General features: G+C 55.6%; 1 protein-coding gene across 1 annotated transcript in view; it reads right to left on the bottom strand.

Annotated features, from left to right (window-relative positions):
• The window catches only part of LOC102453736 (alpha-2-macroglobulin-like), a 64,299-nt gene that overhangs the window by 9,909 nt on the left and 36,002 nt on the right, over nucleotides 1-18,388 (bottom strand). The window contains exons 17-28 of the mRNA XM_075902371.1: nucleotides 17,181-17,268; nucleotides 13,602-13,728; nucleotides 12,727-12,955; nucleotides 10,872-10,998; nucleotides 10,360-10,481; nucleotides 8,588-8,639; nucleotides 7,943-8,026; nucleotides 7,340-7,516; nucleotides 6,003-6,087; nucleotides 4,787-4,943; nucleotides 4,413-4,487; nucleotides 2,858-3,023 (exon numbers count right to left, since the gene is read on the bottom strand). Coding sequence (XP_075758486.1) covers nucleotides 2,858-3,023; nucleotides 4,413-4,487; nucleotides 4,787-4,943; nucleotides 6,003-6,087; nucleotides 7,340-7,516; nucleotides 7,943-8,026; nucleotides 8,588-8,639; nucleotides 10,360-10,481; nucleotides 10,872-10,998; nucleotides 12,727-12,955; nucleotides 13,602-13,728; nucleotides 17,181-17,268 — 1,489 coding nt within the window. The remainder of the gene's footprint in view (nucleotides 1-2,857; nucleotides 3,024-4,412; nucleotides 4,488-4,786; nucleotides 4,944-6,002; nucleotides 6,088-7,339; nucleotides 7,517-7,942; nucleotides 8,027-8,587; nucleotides 8,640-10,359; nucleotides 10,482-10,871; nucleotides 10,999-12,726; nucleotides 12,956-13,601; nucleotides 13,729-17,180; nucleotides 17,269-18,388) is intronic.

Here is an 18,388-nt window from a genome sequence, read left to right as displayed (position 1 = left end):
GATGAGGGAGGCAGTGACGGTCACACTCCACTTAGCTGGGCGAGGGCCCTGTGCACCCTTCTGTTCCAGCCCAGCCCTAGTCCTCCGTGGGTTTGCCCGGGACACGGGCACCTTGTTTGGAGGCCCCAATGATCCGTTTCCCCCTTTGCCAGTCCAAACATCAGGCTTCTCCTCGTCTGTCGTCTCCCGCTGCAAGGAGCAGGCCAGGGAGGAGCGTCCAGCGCGAGGAGCGGAGCCTGGAGTGAGGAGCGGAGCTGAGCCGGGGGGACCCGGCTGAGCTGTGCTGTTGCTCAGTGAGAAGGGTGCCATTGGGCCAGGGTGACGGGATATGCTCACGCACAGCACTGAGCTGCAGGGAGAACCCTTCCCCCGCAATACACCTGAGTAGCTGCAAAGTCAGGTGCCCGCAGCCCTGGCCCCAGCTCACGTTTCTAAATCCCCTTTGTCCTAATGGGACTGGTTCAGCACGAGGAAAAAGCCGCCATCCAAGCGTCCCCACAGGTGCCAGACCTAGGGGAAGGGACCCAGGCCCAGCTCTCTCCTCCCTGGTGATGCCCCTTATGCCTGGGGACCTGTAAGGCAGCTCCAGTGCCCTGAAATGGGCCCCTTGAGGCTTCTCTCCGTGTGATGCCCCTTGGACCAAAGCAGCTGCTGCCTCGCCCGCTGCCTCCTGAGCTCGTCCCAGCCCTTCCTGGGTTGCGGTAGCCAGCAGAGCCTGCGCCGGGGTGGAGGAAGCTCGAGGCCACTCAGCTGCTTCCGCCCCAAAATGGATGACAGGGCTGGGGAGCAAGAACCCTCCTGAGGCGAAGGGGGAGAGCAGGGAAGGGGGGGCTGGAGCCAAAGGGGCGGGCAGAGGGAGGGGCTGGGGAGGAGGGAGAGGGAAGGAGAAAGCGCGGATGAGGGATTCCAGCGAGGGGGTTAAGGGGCAGGGAGGGAGAGAATCGGCACCTCTGGGGGGTGGGGAGGGAGGGAGGGAGGGAGACACCTGTGAGAACTGGCGGACACACAGATTTTGTGCCACTACCCCTGTTTTGCTTAGGGCCGTGATTTTCCTGCCGGTGCCTTCAGTCTGGGCGCAGTTATACCCGCAGAGCGGTGCCTTGTCTGGGAAAGCTCCAGGGGAACAGTTCTCCCGGCACACGGCTATCACTGCGTCCACACTGGGGGAGTCACACCACTTTAACTGCAGCAGCGCGGCTTGTGCACAGACAAGGCCTTTGGGTCCATCTACGCCGGGGAAATGCTCCGTGTTAGAAAACAAAAGGCATGACGCTGGTGAACGTGACTCTCAGCCAGCACAGACAGGGACGGCGGGGCCTACACTCTGCTGCTTGCAGGGCGAGGCGCTGGGGCACCCTCAGTGAGCCACCGGTGGGAAATGTGACTGGGTTGGCCACGACCGGCTGCTGGATTCCACCCCCCGACTCGGGTGCTGAGTGGCCTTTGGCAGCCTGGCGATACCTGCATTCGCAGAGCAGACAGTTGCCTAACTCCCATGAGGCCTCTGGGCGGGGGGCTGGAGATGGGAAAATGTGTTTGTGGAGCCTGCAGAGGGACAGGTGGCTGCAATGATGGGAGGAGAACTGGGAATGTGGGGAGGGGGCTTTGGGGTGGAGTGAAGGAGCCCGGGTGTGTGAGCGGGTCCTGGGGCAACAGTGCATGTGCTTGGCATTAGCTTGTGCCTGGGGCCAGCTGCAGCATGTGTGGGGGGGGAGGGGCAGATGTGAGGCAGCAGGACCATTGAGATTTTGTGGGTGTGGAGGAAGGGAGTATGGGGGAGCTTTTAGTGCGGGAGGCAGCAGAGAGGAGAGAGGTTTGGAGCGCTAGGACCTAGCGGTGCTGCAAGCAGGGACTGGGGGAGCTGGAGAGCTCTCTTGGCTGGCTGCTAGGGCCTGCTGGCAAGGCCCTGAGGTAAGGGCAGAAGAGGGTGCGGCAGTCGCATGGAAGAGGCCCTGGGACAGGGGCTGGCAGCAGGGGCGGATATAGGGCAGGGCAAGCGGGGCAGTCGCTCCCGGCCCCGCGTTTCAAGAAGCCCTGCAAATGCGCCGTGGTGCCACCGCGCATGTGCCATGTCAAAGGGGGGGACCCTGCGAAATTGTGCTGCCGTGGGCAGTTGCCACTGAGGAAGTGGCTGGAGGGAGATTGCCGGTTCCCCGGAAAGGGAGAGCGCAGCGCGTGGCACGGCTGGAGGGCAGTGTCACTGAAAAGGACGCTGCAGCCCGGGGCCTGAAATGACAGTAAAAGCGACAGGGCGCCTCACGAGGGTGCATTGGCCAGCAGAGCTAATTTCCAGGCCAGCCAGCAGGAGGCGCCACAGTGGCACGTGAATCCTGTGTCAGCCGGGAAGAAAGGCCTGGGAGCTCCCAGTGCGGGAGGCAGGAGTGAGGTTTGCGGAGGGGGACGGAGGAAGGGAGCTGAGGAAGAGGAAGGCCGGGCCGGTTACACGGTGCAGCAAAGGGGAACATGGGCGAAAGCAACAGGAAATGCTAACCAGCTGCGGGGGGCTGGGAGGGGGCAAGCGGAGGGAGGCAGGACGAGGGAAAGCACCAATGCAAGGGACAGATGCAAAGGGAAAGTTGCCCTTTCACCAAAGGCGGGATAGGAAGGAGGCATCAATGACCCAGTGTGAAAGGCCGGGGTACGACAGGCTGTGAGGCCAGAACTAAGCCTGGGCTGCCCCTCTCTCCATCTTGTTTCATCCTGTCACATAAGAGCCACCTGCCTGGTCCTCGTCCCTCCTGCCTCTGCCCTGCGGTGGCTTCCCCTCTGTGTGTGAGTCTGAGTACCAGGTCACCTTCCACGTGGGGATGCAGGCCCGCAGGCTGGGTCAGGAGAAGGGCCTGTCAGGAGGTCTCACCTTCTTTCACTGCTTCCTTGTCCAGCGAGTCCAGCAGGGCCCTGCGCTTCTCCTCCTTCCCCGCCAGGGCGAAGGCGTAGGCCAGCAGTGCCCTGGTGTACACGTGGGTTCCTTCCTGCTCCATGGCCGTCTCCAGGCAGAAGAGAGCATTGCGGACCACAGAGTGCTGTGAGGGGAGAGAGAGGGGGCTGAGAGGGGGCGGGGAGAGATCGCCCACTGCGCTTCCCCAATGCAACTTGCCCTTTAGCAGAGAGAGACCGTCTGGTAGCCAGAGGCTGACAGCTTCGGTGCAGAAGGGGCCGGGCCTTGGGTGGAAGGTGCGGGGCTGGGGGCAGCCAGTCCTCAGCACTGCCCTGTGCGTGGCGCTGGGTCGCCCAGCCCTCAGGGCCACGGGGAGGGTGCGAAGATGCAGCCTGGAGACGATTTAAGGGGCCCAATGCTTTGTCTGTTGCTGCTGCCCCCATGGCAGTGGCAGTGGCCAGGCGCTCTGGACCCCTTTGAAGTGCTGGGCCCTGAGGCAACTGCCCGTTTTGCCCCCCGTCGGCAGCCCTACTGGTAGCAGTTTTGAACCAAGGTCCTCATGATGGGAGACCTCTCTGGCTCTCATACAGTGAGTACACGGAGCAGAGCCACAGCGGCTCCTGCCTCTCGCTACCTTCCCCTCATCCCGAGGGGACATTTCCCACACACACAGGCTGGGCCGGCTGGAGGCATGGGTGAGCCGGGCAGCTGCCCAGGGCGCCAACCGATGAGGGGCGCCTGATGGCAGCTGTAAGGGGCGCATGGTGTCCTTTACAGCTGCCATCAGGAGCTGTGCGCCCGGCTCCCACAGCGCCGGCCCTGTGGCGCTGGCCAGCAGCACCCTTCCTCCCACGGCTGCAGGGCCTTCATGGCCCGGCACGCGTGCCAGCAGCTCTCGGGCCTAAGGCGCCAAAAGGGCTCGGGCCGGCCCTGCGCACAGGGACAACTAGGCACTACATGTCCCCACAAGGCAGTGCGGCTGGAAGGGGCACAAAGGGCCCTGGGATGCCTAGATCATGCACCACCCGGCCGACGTGCCTGATACCACAGGAACACGACGCGCTGGCACAAGTGGCCCTGTGTGAACTCGCTGCCCCAAATAGCCTTTTGGCTCCTCGCCGATGAGAGAACTTTATCCAGGGCCACGTGCGGGTGTGGAAGAGGCCTGACTGCGGGAGAACAGAAATCGGCCCTGGACGGGGACCCATCTGGCTAGTGCCAAGGGCAGGAGTGTTATTTCCCCGAGGGTTAAATAGCTGCACAACTCTAAGCTGTGGGTTGCCAGAGAAGGTCCAGCAAACGCTGCCTCCAAAGCTTTTAAACAACGATGATATGAAAGGATTAGCGACGAGACAGAGCCAGTGTCCTGGCCGGGAAGGGAAGCTCCAGGGAAACTCCAGCTCAAGGTCTGGATCTCACTGTTACGTCTTTTCTGACTGGATTGCCCCATGTTTCAAGGCTTCTGTCTCGGGGTGGGAGGCTGCCGAGTTGGGGCCCCTGCTGCGCCGTGGCTGGCGGGGTTATAGGTACGTACGGTGACGGGCAGAGGCATCTCCAGCAGCGCGATGGTGATGTAGGCCGAGAGCGTAACCTCATCATCCACCCCGCCCTGCAGGGAACCAGAGAGAGACATTAGCCCTGAACCCCTCCCCTGCTCCTCCTTCCTGGGGCCTTCGACATCCCTGGTCTTCCCACAAGCAGGTGCCTTCCCTGTATCCGCCCTCTTCTCCCTTCCCCTTGCTCTTCCCCCAGCTAGATCCCATCCGCTCCACTCCCAAGGCCCCTGCCCAGCTCCATGTGCCGCAGTGGCAGAGCTGTGCCCATGCGGGGCTGCAGGATCCCTGTGACACTGGCATCCTGTGTGGGTCCCACGAGGCCCACGGGAAGCCAGCTGGGCAGGTACGTCACCTTGATGGCGTTGTTCAGCAGCGTCCCCGAGCTGCGGAAGCAGCCGTTTTCCTTCTGTTTGCCAGCGAGCCAGGCCAGGGCGTCCTGCACGTGCTTCTCCTCGATGAAGATGTGGGAGCGGGCCTGCGCGAAGGACTTGAGGACGAAGGCCGTCAGCCTGCACAGAGATCAGCCGTGGTGAGAGCCCCTCCCATGCCCTGTGCTCGCTGGCGGGGTCGGGGGCCCCGGGCAGCACCTGCCTGGGGGGATACAGCAGGAGCTGGAGAGCTGAAGGCCTGGAGCAGGGAGCCATTCACTCACTCCGCTGCCTGCCGACCTACGGCCCATTTTAGGACAGGAAGGGAACCAGCTTCCTGCACTGGTTACAAATGGCGAGGGCAGCAGTGGGGGGACAAAGTGGAAGAGCAGCCTCAGACTCTGCAGAGACCAGGAATGGCCAGGACATTGGCCCTGCACGTTCTTCTAGCACCGCACTGGGGGCAGCACTCAGAGGAGCAGGCCCCTTATTCGGCCTCTGAAGCCCAGCGCCTCCTAGCGCCGCACCGGGGCAATGGAGTCAGGAGTGGCAGAGGGAAGAGCAACCTGTACCGAGCTGCCCACTGCCACTCCCTGCAGAGCCGGTGTGTTCACCCTGCAGAGCAGGCACTAGGCACCGAGGGGCTGCAATGGCTCCACCCTCCGTCACCCGCTCCTCGTTCGCCTGAGGGCTGTGGTGGCCTAACCTGTCCAGCTTGGGTCCAAACACGTAATTTTGGAAAGGCCGAGTATCCACACTCAGACTTGGGGATGGATTCTCTGCCCTGCCCCCTCCACTCCCACAGCACAAAGGGAGCTGAAACTACCAGCAAGTTGTCCAGCCGGGGACTCTTTGGCCAGCACTTTTATGCCTTCTCCACATAGCCCGGCACAGAGGACAAGTGGCTGGCGTGTGCTGTGTTGTGGATGCACCTAGATAATGTACGGGCCTCCTGGAACTGAGGGCAACTGGAGCAAGTTAGAGCAGCCCCCAAACGCTCTAACCTGACTTGAACAGGGAATCAGAGGGCTGGAAATGGCAGGCCTCCAGCACCTGAACTACATGAGATCTCCCTTCCCCAGGCATCCTCAGCTCTCCATCTCCTCATCTCCCCCGCCCCTGCAGCATCAGCGCCTGTTAACAATGGGCAAGCTCCAGGTTACAAGAGGAGGGAAGAGTTCAGCAGCACGGAAATCCTACCAGGTGTTTCCCGATTGCCCGTAACGTGGCCCAAATGTGCTGTAGGAGCCGTCCCAGTGTTTGTAATTCAGCTGTGTCTGGTAACCTGAGAGGGAGAATGAAGGTGCATTTTACTGCAGTGAAGTCCAGTGTAGAGGTCAGCTGGGAAAAGGGAATCGTCAGTTCCGTCTGCACACAGATGTGATCAGCACTGTAACTACGTATATTTGCACCCGGGGCAGAAGATTAATGATGTGCCCCCCCCCCCACACCTGAGGTTAGCGCGCATCATGCTGTTTACTTTTGCAGCTTATTATTTTTACTTGTTGCATCTTTGCACCCTTGATTATGACGCGTCCAGCATGATGTATCCCACATGAGAACCCCACTTGCCCTGCGCTTGTGACGGCCTGGCTGTGATTGTACCGGTAAGACTTAAAATGCTGCAAATCCCCAGGGTGGATATTGTTAGGCTAGTAGAAAAATGCCAGTACCAATACAGCTTGTTCCCAGAAGGGAAGGGAGTAGAACTGCCTGCACACGAGGGGTTGTACAGATGGAATTATTGTTATTAATTTACTTTCTTACTTTGTAACTGAAATAGTTACACTGGTACAAAGCTGGGTTTGGATGAAGTGTGAGATGCAGAAGCAGGTTCAATGTACAGTACAAGAGCCTGCCAGCCCTCCCATTCCTACAACCAGCCTCAATCTATCAGCAGAGAGACCTTGGTCTTCTATTAGCTAGTAAATGAAGGTTCAGGCAAAGGGTTATGATGTGCCTCTCCTAGCCACCAATGGCGGGTTCAAGGGTCCCTTTGCAGCAGCTAAACTAAATGGGAAGGCCATCTCTGAAGACTGCAACCTCATGAAATGCAGGGTGGTGCAGAAAAGGAGAATGAGAAATAATCAAGCGTGTGGCCCAAGCTGGGGCTCTCCTGTTGCACCGGCTGTTAACCGGTAACTTCTCTGAGTTGCTCCTAGGCACGGGAATGTCTGACCACGGGGGAGGAGAGGGCCGGGAGGGGGGCGTCAGAGGCATCATTCCAAGGGGTATGACAAGGGTTAGGGTGCTGCCGACGCCCTGGTGGCCAGGAAAGGCTGAGGGGCTATGTGGGGAGCCGACTCTCGTTTGCTGAGGTCAGAGTGAGTTACATCTGGGCTCAGACTGGAGAGCAATGGGGTGACGGGGCCGAGAGTGTACAAGTGACTACACCCCGCCTCCCAAAAGTGGTGGTCCGTCCATCTGTCTGTCCACCCTTCTCAATGGAAACCTTATATGAGCAAGGCAGATACAGAAAGCTCCAGCACGACCTTGGAAGGGAGCAGGGAAGAAACAAAAGCCCCGTCCCGCCTCACCGCTGACTAAGTAGCTGATGGCCTTGGATTTGGTCTCCTCGCTCAGCTGCCCCGTCTTGTTCAGATAGTCCAGGACGTAGATGTTGGGGGCAAACAGGACCATGTTCTGCTCCCCGCAGCCGAAGGGCATCTGGAGGAGCTGCTGCAGGTTCTGCATGGCCGTGCCCAGGATATCGCCTGGGGACGGACCCAGAGAGCGAGTGTCACACAGAGGCAAAGGGCGCTGCAGAGCACAGGGGGCCAGTGTGAGAGGTGCAGGCCAGACCTGCGAGAGCTCAGGGGGCGGGAGGGAGAGAGACACACAACAGAGGGCAACGTGCGCTGAGAGACGGGACGTGGAAGAGCGCCGTGAAGGGTGCGCTCCGAGACGGCCAGAGAGGAGCAGTGGGCTGGACGAAAAGCCGGAGGTGGGCACGAAGGAGAGAGGAAAAGGAGGAGAAGGGCTCGCTAGAGACCACGGCAGTGGGCAGCCGGGGACAGAGAGAGGGGCTGTGGCAGGTGAACAACAGGGCTGGGGTGGAATGGGGGCAAGGCCGGGACCGTCAGACAGGGAAAGCGGTGGCAGCAGGACCCACAACCGGGCTGTCCCATGGCCTCACTTACCCAGTACTGAGAAATAGGCCCTGGCTGAGCCCTCCACCACGTTCTCCGGGAGCCTCAGGGGCAGTGGCTGGGGCACTGTCTTTCCTGGGGACAAGCAGATCGATGGGCTAGCTGTAAAATCCCCCCTGAGAGCAGTGGCCAGGCCGCTGGGACACTGCCTCTGCTGCGGCCTTTGCCCTCCACTGCACAGGGCTCCCTGCCGTTAGCAGCCCCATTCCTCCATAGCTTTACAGTGACCCCCACAGGGATCCCCAGCTCCCCCGTCCGGCCTGGATCCCCTCCGTGCCACCCCGGCCCTCACAATGGAGGGAGGTGCCAGCACCTGATGAGCCTCCAGCTCTTCTTCCTCTGGAACCTTCTTATCTGTAATGCCACTCCATAGACTCAGAGAGTGAGGGAAGGGGTAAGCCCCAGTAAATCCCATCTAGCCCATACCCCTAGGACCCAGGCCAGGAACGTTCCCTAAGACCCACCCCTCCAGCCCTTCCTGTGGGGACCATTCCAGCCCTTCACCGCAGCAAACCTCTCCTCGTCATCCTGCTTTCTTCAGTTCCATACTCAGCTTCTAGTTAACTCTTCCCCTTCCAAGCCTGCGGTGCCCACCCTTCCCTCTGCCGAGGACGTCAAGAGGGGCGGGGCTCTTACCAGCTGCACAGAGCAGGACGTTGTAGGTTGTTTCCTTCTCGAGCCCTTCAGGCTTTGGGTGGGGAGGAAAGGGGAATGGAAGGAAAATGAGAAAGGTGAGAACCTGCAGAGACACTGACCACCTGAGGAAAAGCACCAGGATGGCTGGGTGGGTGGGTGGGAGAAAGGAAGCGGAAGACTTGCAAAATCTCATGTAATAAAAAGTCTCACTGAGCCAGCAGATAATGGTCGGAAATTGGCTTCTAAGAAGTTGTTGACCCTTGCACCCAAGGGGAGGATATTGCAACGTTATTCCATGGGTGATTACTTGGCGATAGCACACTGGAAAACATGGTGTCTTTTCCTAATATCTCACCTAAATCTTGCATGCTGCCATCTAATGCAATTACTTCTTGTCTTACCCTTGGCAAACATGGAGAACAATTGATCATTTTCTTTATACCATATATTATTTCTGGGAAAATTCTGCATGAAAAAAATTAAAAATTCTGCATACAATATTTTAGAATTCTGTATATTTTGTTTGTCAGAATGGTGACATCTAAGCATATCAATTTCAATTATTCTGATAATTTATTTAAATTACAATACCATGGATGGAGAGTGGGAAGCACTGGAGAAAATCCCCAAACTCCCTTTGTTTATTAATAATGGAGCTAGGGTTGACCCTTTATTTATAAGGACCAGAGGGGTAGCCATGTTAATCTGAATCTGCTTAAACAACAACAAGTCCTGTGGCACCTTATAGACCAACAGATTTATTGGAGCATAAGCTTTCATGGGCAAAGATCCACTTCCCTGAAGCTTTACCCCACTAACTCCACCCCTCCTTCTCTTCAGCAGGGAGCTGGGGTTTGAGAGAGGGTACTGTCTCTGGGGTGGGGCTGAGGGTTTGGCAGTGTGGGGGGGACTCTGGGTGGAACTTGGGATGTAGGAGGGTGACAGGATGCAAGCTCTGGGAGAGAGCTTGGATGCGGGAGGGGGCTTGAGGCTAGGACTTGGGGTGCAGGAGGGATAAGGGGTGCTGGCTATGGGAGGAGTCTGAGGGTTGTGGTGCAACCTCTTCTCACTTACAGCCACTTAAATCCTGCTGCTTGTACTTAATAAAAATCACTTATTTATTATCAAGCCCAGTGTAAATACTTGTTCCCTGGAGGAGCAACCAGTGTGCACGTTCCTCCTTTCATTGTGAAGGGGGCTTCCCCAAATAATTCATGTGGGGTCTGATCCCATTTGGGGAGTGGTATCCCAGGAAGCTGGGCTCAAAACTGCATTTTCCTTGGGCCTGAAGAGTTTCAGTATCTGTCCTGCTCCTAAGGGGGTGGGGCGGTGATCTTAGCTCTGGGCCTTGGCTGGGGGAGAACAGGGAGCTGGCCCAGCAGGACAGGATGGTGAGAAGCCCCAGGTTATGTCTACACTGGTGGGTTCTTGCGCCAGAAATATGCAAATGAGGCTATGCATGGCATATCGTCGAGCCTCCTTTGCATACCTAGCGGCATTGCGCAAGAGGGTTTTTCTTGAGCAAGACGGGGCAGTGCTCCTTCTGGTGCAAGAGCCTCTTCTGCAAAATGGTGGCTCATTAGGTATGCAAAGGAGGCTCGACGATATTTCATGCTTAGCCTCATTTGCACATTTCTGGCACAAGAACCCGCCAGTGTAGACAGAGCCCCAGAGAGCAAGAAGGTGAGTGGCAGTGGCCATGTCAGCACCTTGGGAAGCATCCCCAAAAGGTCTTCTGTGACCCCTCCCTCCCCCATCACATAACTCCTTACCTCTACTAAGAGCTGTTTGATCACCGTGTCCTTCCGCCCTTTGTCCAGTTCCTCCACTACCTCATTCCCACAGCGCAGATTTGTCCTCAAGGCCTCAGCACTCACTGAGAAATTCACATTACCTGAAGCAAAGAGGAAACCTTTGGCTGGGCATCGCAGTACAGGCTGTCCATGTCATTCGCATGGTGTGCTGCTTTGCCGTACTGCTGATTGCCCAATGGTGTCTGGGCACCTCCCATGCATGAATGAATGTGTGATGCCCATTTTATGGATGAGAGACACTGACTTGCCCAAGAGCTGGACATTGAGTCCAGGTCTCCACAGTCTAGTCCAGTGCCTCAACCACAAAGCCGGTCTACCTCCTTTCACAGCAGATCAGACTCTTCCAGAGAGATTGGAGCCACCCAGCATCTTGCTCCAGTATTTCTGGACCACTTGGTCCCTCACACAGAGGTTTTGGAGCCGGCCATTAGTGCCCGATACTGAGATTTTGGAGTTGCCAGGTCCCTTACCCAGTGATTTTGGGGTCACAGCCCACGACGCTGTTTTCCGTCCATTCACACAGAGACAATAAGATTCTTCTTCGTTCTCCACAGGGGTAGCCTGGAAGTCGGCAGATGGAGCCAGCGAGATGCTGACCTGTCAATTGGATAGAGAGGTGTCACCAGGCAGGCAGAGAGAGGCAGTCGAGGGGCTGGGAATAAATGGGGATGGGACGGTGCAGGGAGTTTGGAGGCCATGGGGATTTGGTGGGCAGGGACCAGGGGGGAGGGAAAGCTGAGGGGTCCTGTGGCTTGGAGAGGAGCAGGAGACTGAGGAAGGGCAGAGAGCTGGGCGCATTTGTTCTGAGGAAACAGGTGATTGCAGGGCTTGAAGGAAGAAAGACGAAGTGGTGACCCCAAATCTGCCACCTTGGTATGAGTGAGAGCCCGCTGGTGTCTTCTGAGGGGAAGAGAGAAAGTGCTGAAAGTGGGGGAGGGACTGTCTGGGGAAGCTGAGAGAGAACAGAACTGGGAGCATCAGCGAGCACAGCAAGGGGCAGGGAAGGAACGGGGGGACGTGGATGAACAGCGGAGCTTGTTCTTGCTTCACTTGATCTAGAATGACCTTAGACTGTAGCCCATCCTGAGCTTTCCAGCGCACTGGGCTACCCGCATTCTCCAGGCTTGCTCATCAGCTGCCATGTGGCCTAAGGCCTCCCATTTCAAACTACATTTCTCTGTGTGGTTGATAATCACACGCTTCCAAGTCATCCTGGCTCTGCCCCTCTGTCTTGGACTTTTTGGCTGCCAACTGAGAGCCATAACAGGGAGTCAGTTATGATTCGTTTGGCACACATGCCCTACCCATCCACGTCTTCTCTTACAAATGCTCTGTGGTCAAGACCTCGCCTTAGCCATTTTTCTGACCTTGTCATTTATTTTCCTTTCCTCTCCTCTTACTCCTAATACTCTCTGCAAGCACTTCTGATGAAAAGCATCTAACTTGTGAGCATCTGTTCCCTGAGCGTACGGACTGAAACCTCAAAATCGACAGGGAACGGCTAGAGAGGGTCGATCAATTCAAATATCTTGGAAACACAACAAGCCAAAACAGTACATGCTCTGAGCAAATAAGAATAAGGACCAGTAAAGTGAGTGAAGCTATTGGTAAACTTAGGAGCATTTGGAAACTTAATACCGAATCCTTATATACAAAAGCAAGTGTCTACTCAGATGTCGTAGTAGCCATAGCAACATACACAGTGAAAACTATCTAGAATGAAACCTACTGACATAAAAGCAGAGAAAAAAACCACCCCGGTCTTGCAGTGACCCCTTTCAGAGTCCCCTCCAACGCCTGTGTTGGAGCAGGAATACACAAGAGGCAGTGGGGCCATAGATGCAACTGGACATGACAGGCCAGAGAGTTTCCCAGCAGCTGTAGGCAGCTGGGGATGTTGTGCAGCAGGAGGCCAAAGGCCAAGCACACGTGTCCATTCCAGAAAGCCGGGGTCTCTGCTGGGGGGAGGGGATTTACAATGTGTGAGTGCCCCAAGTCCCTTGCTTGCCATGGGCTCATGAGATGGGCATAAGAGGTCTAAGGCCAGGTGACTCCAGCTGCACAGGAAGGTGGGTTCAGGTATATCTGCAGCTCTCAAACATCTCAAGAGATTTCTTCTTTCCTGCACCTGCTCTGTACCCCTGTAGAAATGCACACCTAGCAGCCAATCAGATTCCTCCTTTCCATCACCCATTTCTTACCACTGTAATAAGACACTTTCCAAGGGACCAACCAGCTGCAAACCCTGGATGGGATGCTGAGCTGGATCTGGCCCATGTGGTCTCCTCCCTGCCCCTGCTGAGCAGAAGTGCGAGGGTCCCTTACCCTGATGCAGCGGCCCAGGTAGTTGAAGACAGTGGCCTTTAGCGTGAAGGCCTCACCGCGCACTACGGAGTAGGGCAGGGTGAGCTCCAAGAAGAAGGGCTGGAAGGCTCTGAGGGACACAGTCGGGGACAGGCCAAAGCCAGTGTCGCTCGAGGTGCAGAAGGTGTTGGCTTTCCACTCTGTGATGGTGTCGGGGATGGTCAAGGCCAAATCAGCACTTCCCTCTGAACTGGTGAGAAAACAAGAATGAGGTGATGGGGGGGGGGAGGTTGTGTACCTCTGGCAGAACATCGTCTCCCTCATAGCATCTGAATTGCCCTCCTCAACTTCTGTAGCTGCAGGGTCTGCCGGGAGCACTGGGCATGTCCATGCGGGTTGGCTCTTGTAGACTCGCTGCAGAGCAATTCCTCCCATCCCAGCCTACATTCAGCTCCACAGAACAGTCATCCAAGTAACAAGACTGGCGGGTGGGGGGGTGGTTTGAGAAAATCCCTCAGACACACGGATACAGAACAGGGATGAGGTGCATAGCTCATAGCACTGTCTCTGCCAGAGCTGGGACAAAAACCAGTGACACCTCCCTCTGACACACACACTCCCTGCAGAGGCAGGTCAATTAATAGGGGATTGTCCATTGTGATCCACACAATGAATTGCCTCTCAGTTACAGAGAGGAGAGGGAGTGGATGTGGTACATTAGAATTAGTTACTTCCTGCCTTCCCTCCAGCTACCCATCCACCCCTCACCCTTATCTCTGGTCGATACTGCACCTGTCACAGAAGGATCAAAGCACCTCCCATGGCATGTGAATAACTTCTGAGTGTCTGTGCAGCCCACTTGACCACATTCCCCACATCCCATAAACATCACTTACTTCACTGGAACTAAATCCCAAATCCACGTCTCCGGGAAGTACTTCCGGATGGTCTCCACTGGGCCAAGAGTGCCACTTTTATACATGATATTATCAAATGAGAGATCTTCATCATATGTGAGCCTCGCTTCAGATGTTGTAGGAGGGAAGGGATCGAAAGGTGACATGTTAGACCTCGTTCTATACCAGGCCCAGGCCTACTGATGTGAGTTCATTTGTGTGGTGTGGGGGGGGCAAAGAGGGCATCTTCCCCAGGGCCCGCCAATTGAAAATTACTTCTGGCTGCTGCTGCCACTGCTGCTGGAGCCCAGGGCAGCACTAAGGGCTGACTGGCCATTTCTGCCCAAGGCCCTTCCCCTTCGGGGCACGTGGAGCTTCCCTCCTCCACCACCTTGCCCAGCTTCCTGAACAGGGCACTTTCTTGCCAGTTAGCAGCAGGCTGGATTCTAAACCCTGGATCATACCTCCTTCCACATTCAGACCCCAACTCAGACCTCTCTCTGCTTGCAGCCAATCATGCTCTTTCCCACCCTACTCTCCCAAGATCACCAACTGTCTCTGCTAAACTTCTTTAGGATCCATTGAGAAAAACATTTCTATTGCCCTAGTGTCAGCTCAGCACAGACTATTTTCTAAAGACTTCTGCTTTTCTTATAGACTTTCTGCTTTTCCCTCCCGCAGTCATGGAGCCTATGAGAAACACAGCCAGGCATAACATCTCAGAGCCCTGCATCTATATCCATGTCATATGGAATTAACCTGTGGAACTCACTGCTCCAAGGCATTGTAGATGTGAATAGATCAGAGAGTGGAAAAAAAAAAATCCAGTGTTTGTATGTGACTAAGGGTGGCAGCAACACTAATGACACCAGCTAGGATTCAGATGACCAGAGATACCAGTCCTTATGCTTCAGGACATAAGCTGAGAACCAGCCATAATAACGAGGAAGCCATGTGCCCCATAACACAGCCAGGTGCACTGCAGAGGTTTCCATCTTCCTCTGAGACTGCCACAGCCAAAGAGGGACTCTGCACTAGAAAGATGAGAGAGCTGATCCATCATGGTCAGGAGTCAGGGTACTGCCATATATGGACCAGTAGTCTGATGTTTTGCAAGAGGAATGGGGACACGGATTAGAGGCCAGTGATGTGACCTGGCTACTCTTCATTTCCACCAGTGTAATGAGAGCATAATTAACACTAATATTTGGCCATCTAGTCTCAGAGCTCTCCCCAAGTGTGAGAATCATTAGTTCCCTTTTGCAGACAGGAAAATGAAGGCACAAAGAAGTGATATGGTGATCCCAACTGACATAGCGAAGGCAGTGGCAGAGATGGGTACAAAACTCTGCTTTTCTGCCTCCCGGTTCTAAGCCCTCTCCACAGGTGCCCACTGGGTGTGCCTGCACTGCAACGTGAGCCCGGGGAGGAGAGCTCTTATCCGCAGGCCCTGGGTTTGTTAATCTAACACTTGAGTAGCTACACTCACTTGTAACCCCAGGTTTGGAACTGTTGTCCTCTAGGTTCCAACTGTGGTTCCAGAATCTGCACTGCCCAAGCCAAACCCCAGCCCCCCATTCCAGGCTTCCTAGCGCTCTCCCCAAACGTGTCCACACGAGCCGTTTGTGCATGGAGCAGTGTGGGAAAACATGACTATTCACCAAGCCTTTGTGGACAGTTCATCCAGCTCCTTGGGCCTCATGCTCTGGGGGGCCCCATGGGGTCCAGGGGATTAGTGCGGAGCCTGGTGCCAGCAGCAGGGTTCAGGTCACTCCCACCCCCACCAGTGGCAGCGGGAAGCAGAGTGACCCAGCCCAGTCCACTCCACTTCTTTGGCTCCCAGCTACATTGCTTGTGGGAGGGGGCTTGGAGGGAAGGGAGGAGGGGGCAGAGGCAGAGCAGGGATGGGAAGAGGGGGAGACTCGGGGGAAGAGGCAGGGTGGGATGAGGTGGGGCAGGGAGGGTGGCATGCAGGCAGGTGCCTAGGGGAGGGGTAGGGATGGGGACAGGATGAGGTGGGGCCTTGCAGAAGCAGGAGGGGGCAGGAAGAGGTGGGTCCCTTTCCTGGGCCATTGGCGGTGGTGTGGGCAAGAGTCATGCTGGGGCAGTCATTTGGCTGGTTTCCAGCTTGTGTCCCTCCCCAGGTGTCATCACTGGTCCAGTGGATAGAGACAGTCACCCTGGTGGGTTCTTGTGGCAGATCCCCAGAGTCCAGTGGGGTTACAGCTACACTGCCAAGGAAGAGGGTTCTGGCTTGGCTCAGGCTCCTTCCTCTGCTCCTGCGGGGTCCCAGGGCCCTGGGTCCAAGTACTGAGTGAGTAAATTTGTGCACAGGCAAAGCTGAGGTTGGGCTGCAGCCTAAGTCAGGGCTACTCCATATGTGGCCACGGATGGGAGAGAAAACAAAAAAGGAGTCGCTATAATGGCCTTCTGTTGACAGGCGTTTCAGTAGTTACATCCCTGGACTGTCAGTGCTCATTAAAAGTGCTGTCACGGGGGTGAAAATCGGGTCAATGTTGCATTGTATTAATATCTGCAGAACTGACTGAAATGGGGCCTGTGTGTTGGTAGTCTTGCCTTAACCTTATTATTTAAGGCTGTCAGTGTGAAAGACGTTATTTGCACGTATATTTGCATGTGCTGTGAATATCATTGTGGCCCCCGGGGCTTCCAAAGTTGAGTGGCCCTGGCCTAAGTTAAAGCTCTGGCTCAGCCTGCAGAGTACACGTCCCAACAACCTCCCCTGGGTATGTCTACACTACCACCCTAGTTCGAACTAGGGTGGTTAATGTAGGCAATCGAAGTTGCAAATGAAGCCTGGGATTTAAATATCCCGGGCTTCATTTGCATCTTGCCGGGCACCGCCATTTTTAAATCCCCGGTAGTTCGGATTCCGTGCCCGCGGCTACACACGGCACGGAGTAGGTAGTTCGAATTAGGCTTTCTAATTCGAACTACCATTACTCCTCCAATTTCCTCGAATTAGAAAGCCTAATTCGAACTACCTACTCCGTGCCACGTGTAGCCACAAGCACAGTGTCCGCACTAAGGGGGATTTAAAAATGGCAGCGCCCGGTAAGATGCAAATGAAGCCTGGGATATTTAAATCCCGGGCTTAATTTGCAACTTCGATTGACTACATTAACCACCCTAGTTCGAACTAGTGTGGTAGTGTAGACATACCCCCTTTGAACTTGGCCTTTTTTTGCTTAGTTTTTCCTCTGGTGCTTCCTACGAAATGGGAGCCTGGCTGTGGAAATGAGCCTGATCCAGGTCAGAGAGCTGCAACCAAACTCAACAAGAGTTAGCAGCTGTTTTGCGCCAGCGGTGCACAGGCGCATGAGGAGGTGTCAGCTGCCACTGCAGCTACAACAATGCTCATGTCCTCAGCCCACGAGCAGGCAGGGGGAACTGGACCAGATTCCTATTTCAGGACTGACTGTTGTGGGGTTTGGCCAGCACAGCTGAGAACAGAGTCTGGTCCAGTTGGTCTAGTTTCCATGCAGAGGAGAGGCTGAAGGGGGGGGGGGGGGGGAGAAAAGCAAAGAGGGTGTAAGCAGGGTGAAACAATGCCATTACCATATTCCATAGGAGCATAGAACCTTTGCGGCAGACAGAGGTTGGGCTTATGGACCTTGGTGCTGGTGAAGACTTTTAACCCCATCTCCTGTAAGAAGATAACCCAGACAGCCGTGTGAGAAAGGAAACCTTACATCGGGAGGTCAGTGACCGCTGGGACAGGATCAGGATGTGATGGGCTTATCACAGTGGGTCACTGCAATGGGCAGACAGTGATGCCTACTGGTATCACAGAAGCCTAAAATGTCAGTGCCAGTGAGGCTAGTGGGGAACCAAGGGCTGGGTTTATGTCATTTAAAGGCACCAGTCCAGCAGCTCCAGACAGCCATCCCCTGTGGCCTCACAGCAGGTTTATTCAAGGCATCAGCAGTGCAAGCTTCTTCCAGGCACTCAGCTGCTGCTGGCTGGCCAAGGCCCTGCCCTAGAGGGAGTTCAGTCTCTCTGGCCCAGTCCTTCCCCTGCCTCGCTGCAGAGACACCTAATGTGCACTTGGCTTTAGGAGTGAGTCCCACTGGGAACAAACTGGAGAGCCTGCAGGACACCAAACCCTTGCCAGGTGGGCTGGGCGCTGCCTCAGAGCAGCACTCCATGTGCACATGCATGTCGATAAAATGGGGGTCGGCCCATGGAGAGGGGATAGAGAGTGTGTGGCAGAGAATCTCTGCCTCTGCAGCCCTTTTGTCCAAGTCGCCCCTTTCTGGGTTCTGTTGCTTTGCTTCCACGGTTAGGACATCCCCTTGTCATGTGTAAGTTAGTGATGGGGAAAGGAGCATCCAGTTCCTACAGCTGGGGGTCTCCATCTAGGCTTTGCCCTGCAGCTTTAGTTATTACCTCCAATGTATCAGTTCACAAGCATCCGGATCAGAGGCTATGTCGACACTGCAATGCTATTTCCGGATACCAGAGGTGCCCGGACTATCTACCCTGTGTCGAAATATAGTGGACGTGCTATTTCAGCATCCCCGTAAATCTCGTTCCACGAGGCATAAAGGATGTCTTGAAATAGCGCTTTATTTGGAAATTTGGTGCTGTGGAGACGTGCCAAATTTTGAAATAGCCTAATTTGAAAAAGAATCAAAATAAGAGATGCAATTTGCGTAGCACAAATTGTGTATTTTATTACACGCTAAGAGTGCAGCGTAGATGCACCCACACAGAGTCCAGTGAGGAAACTCTAAACCAACAGCAATTTCAGACACTACCGGGAG

Source organism: Pelodiscus sinensis, chromosome 1 (genome assembly GCF_049634645.1).
Source record: "Pelodiscus sinensis isolate JC-2024 chromosome 1, ASM4963464v1, whole genome shotgun sequence".
NCBI lineage: Eukaryota > Metazoa > Chordata > Testudines > Trionychidae > Pelodiscus > Pelodiscus sinensis.
Note: the sequence above shows the minus strand (reverse complement) of the source record. Positions and strands in the feature narration are given on the sequence as shown.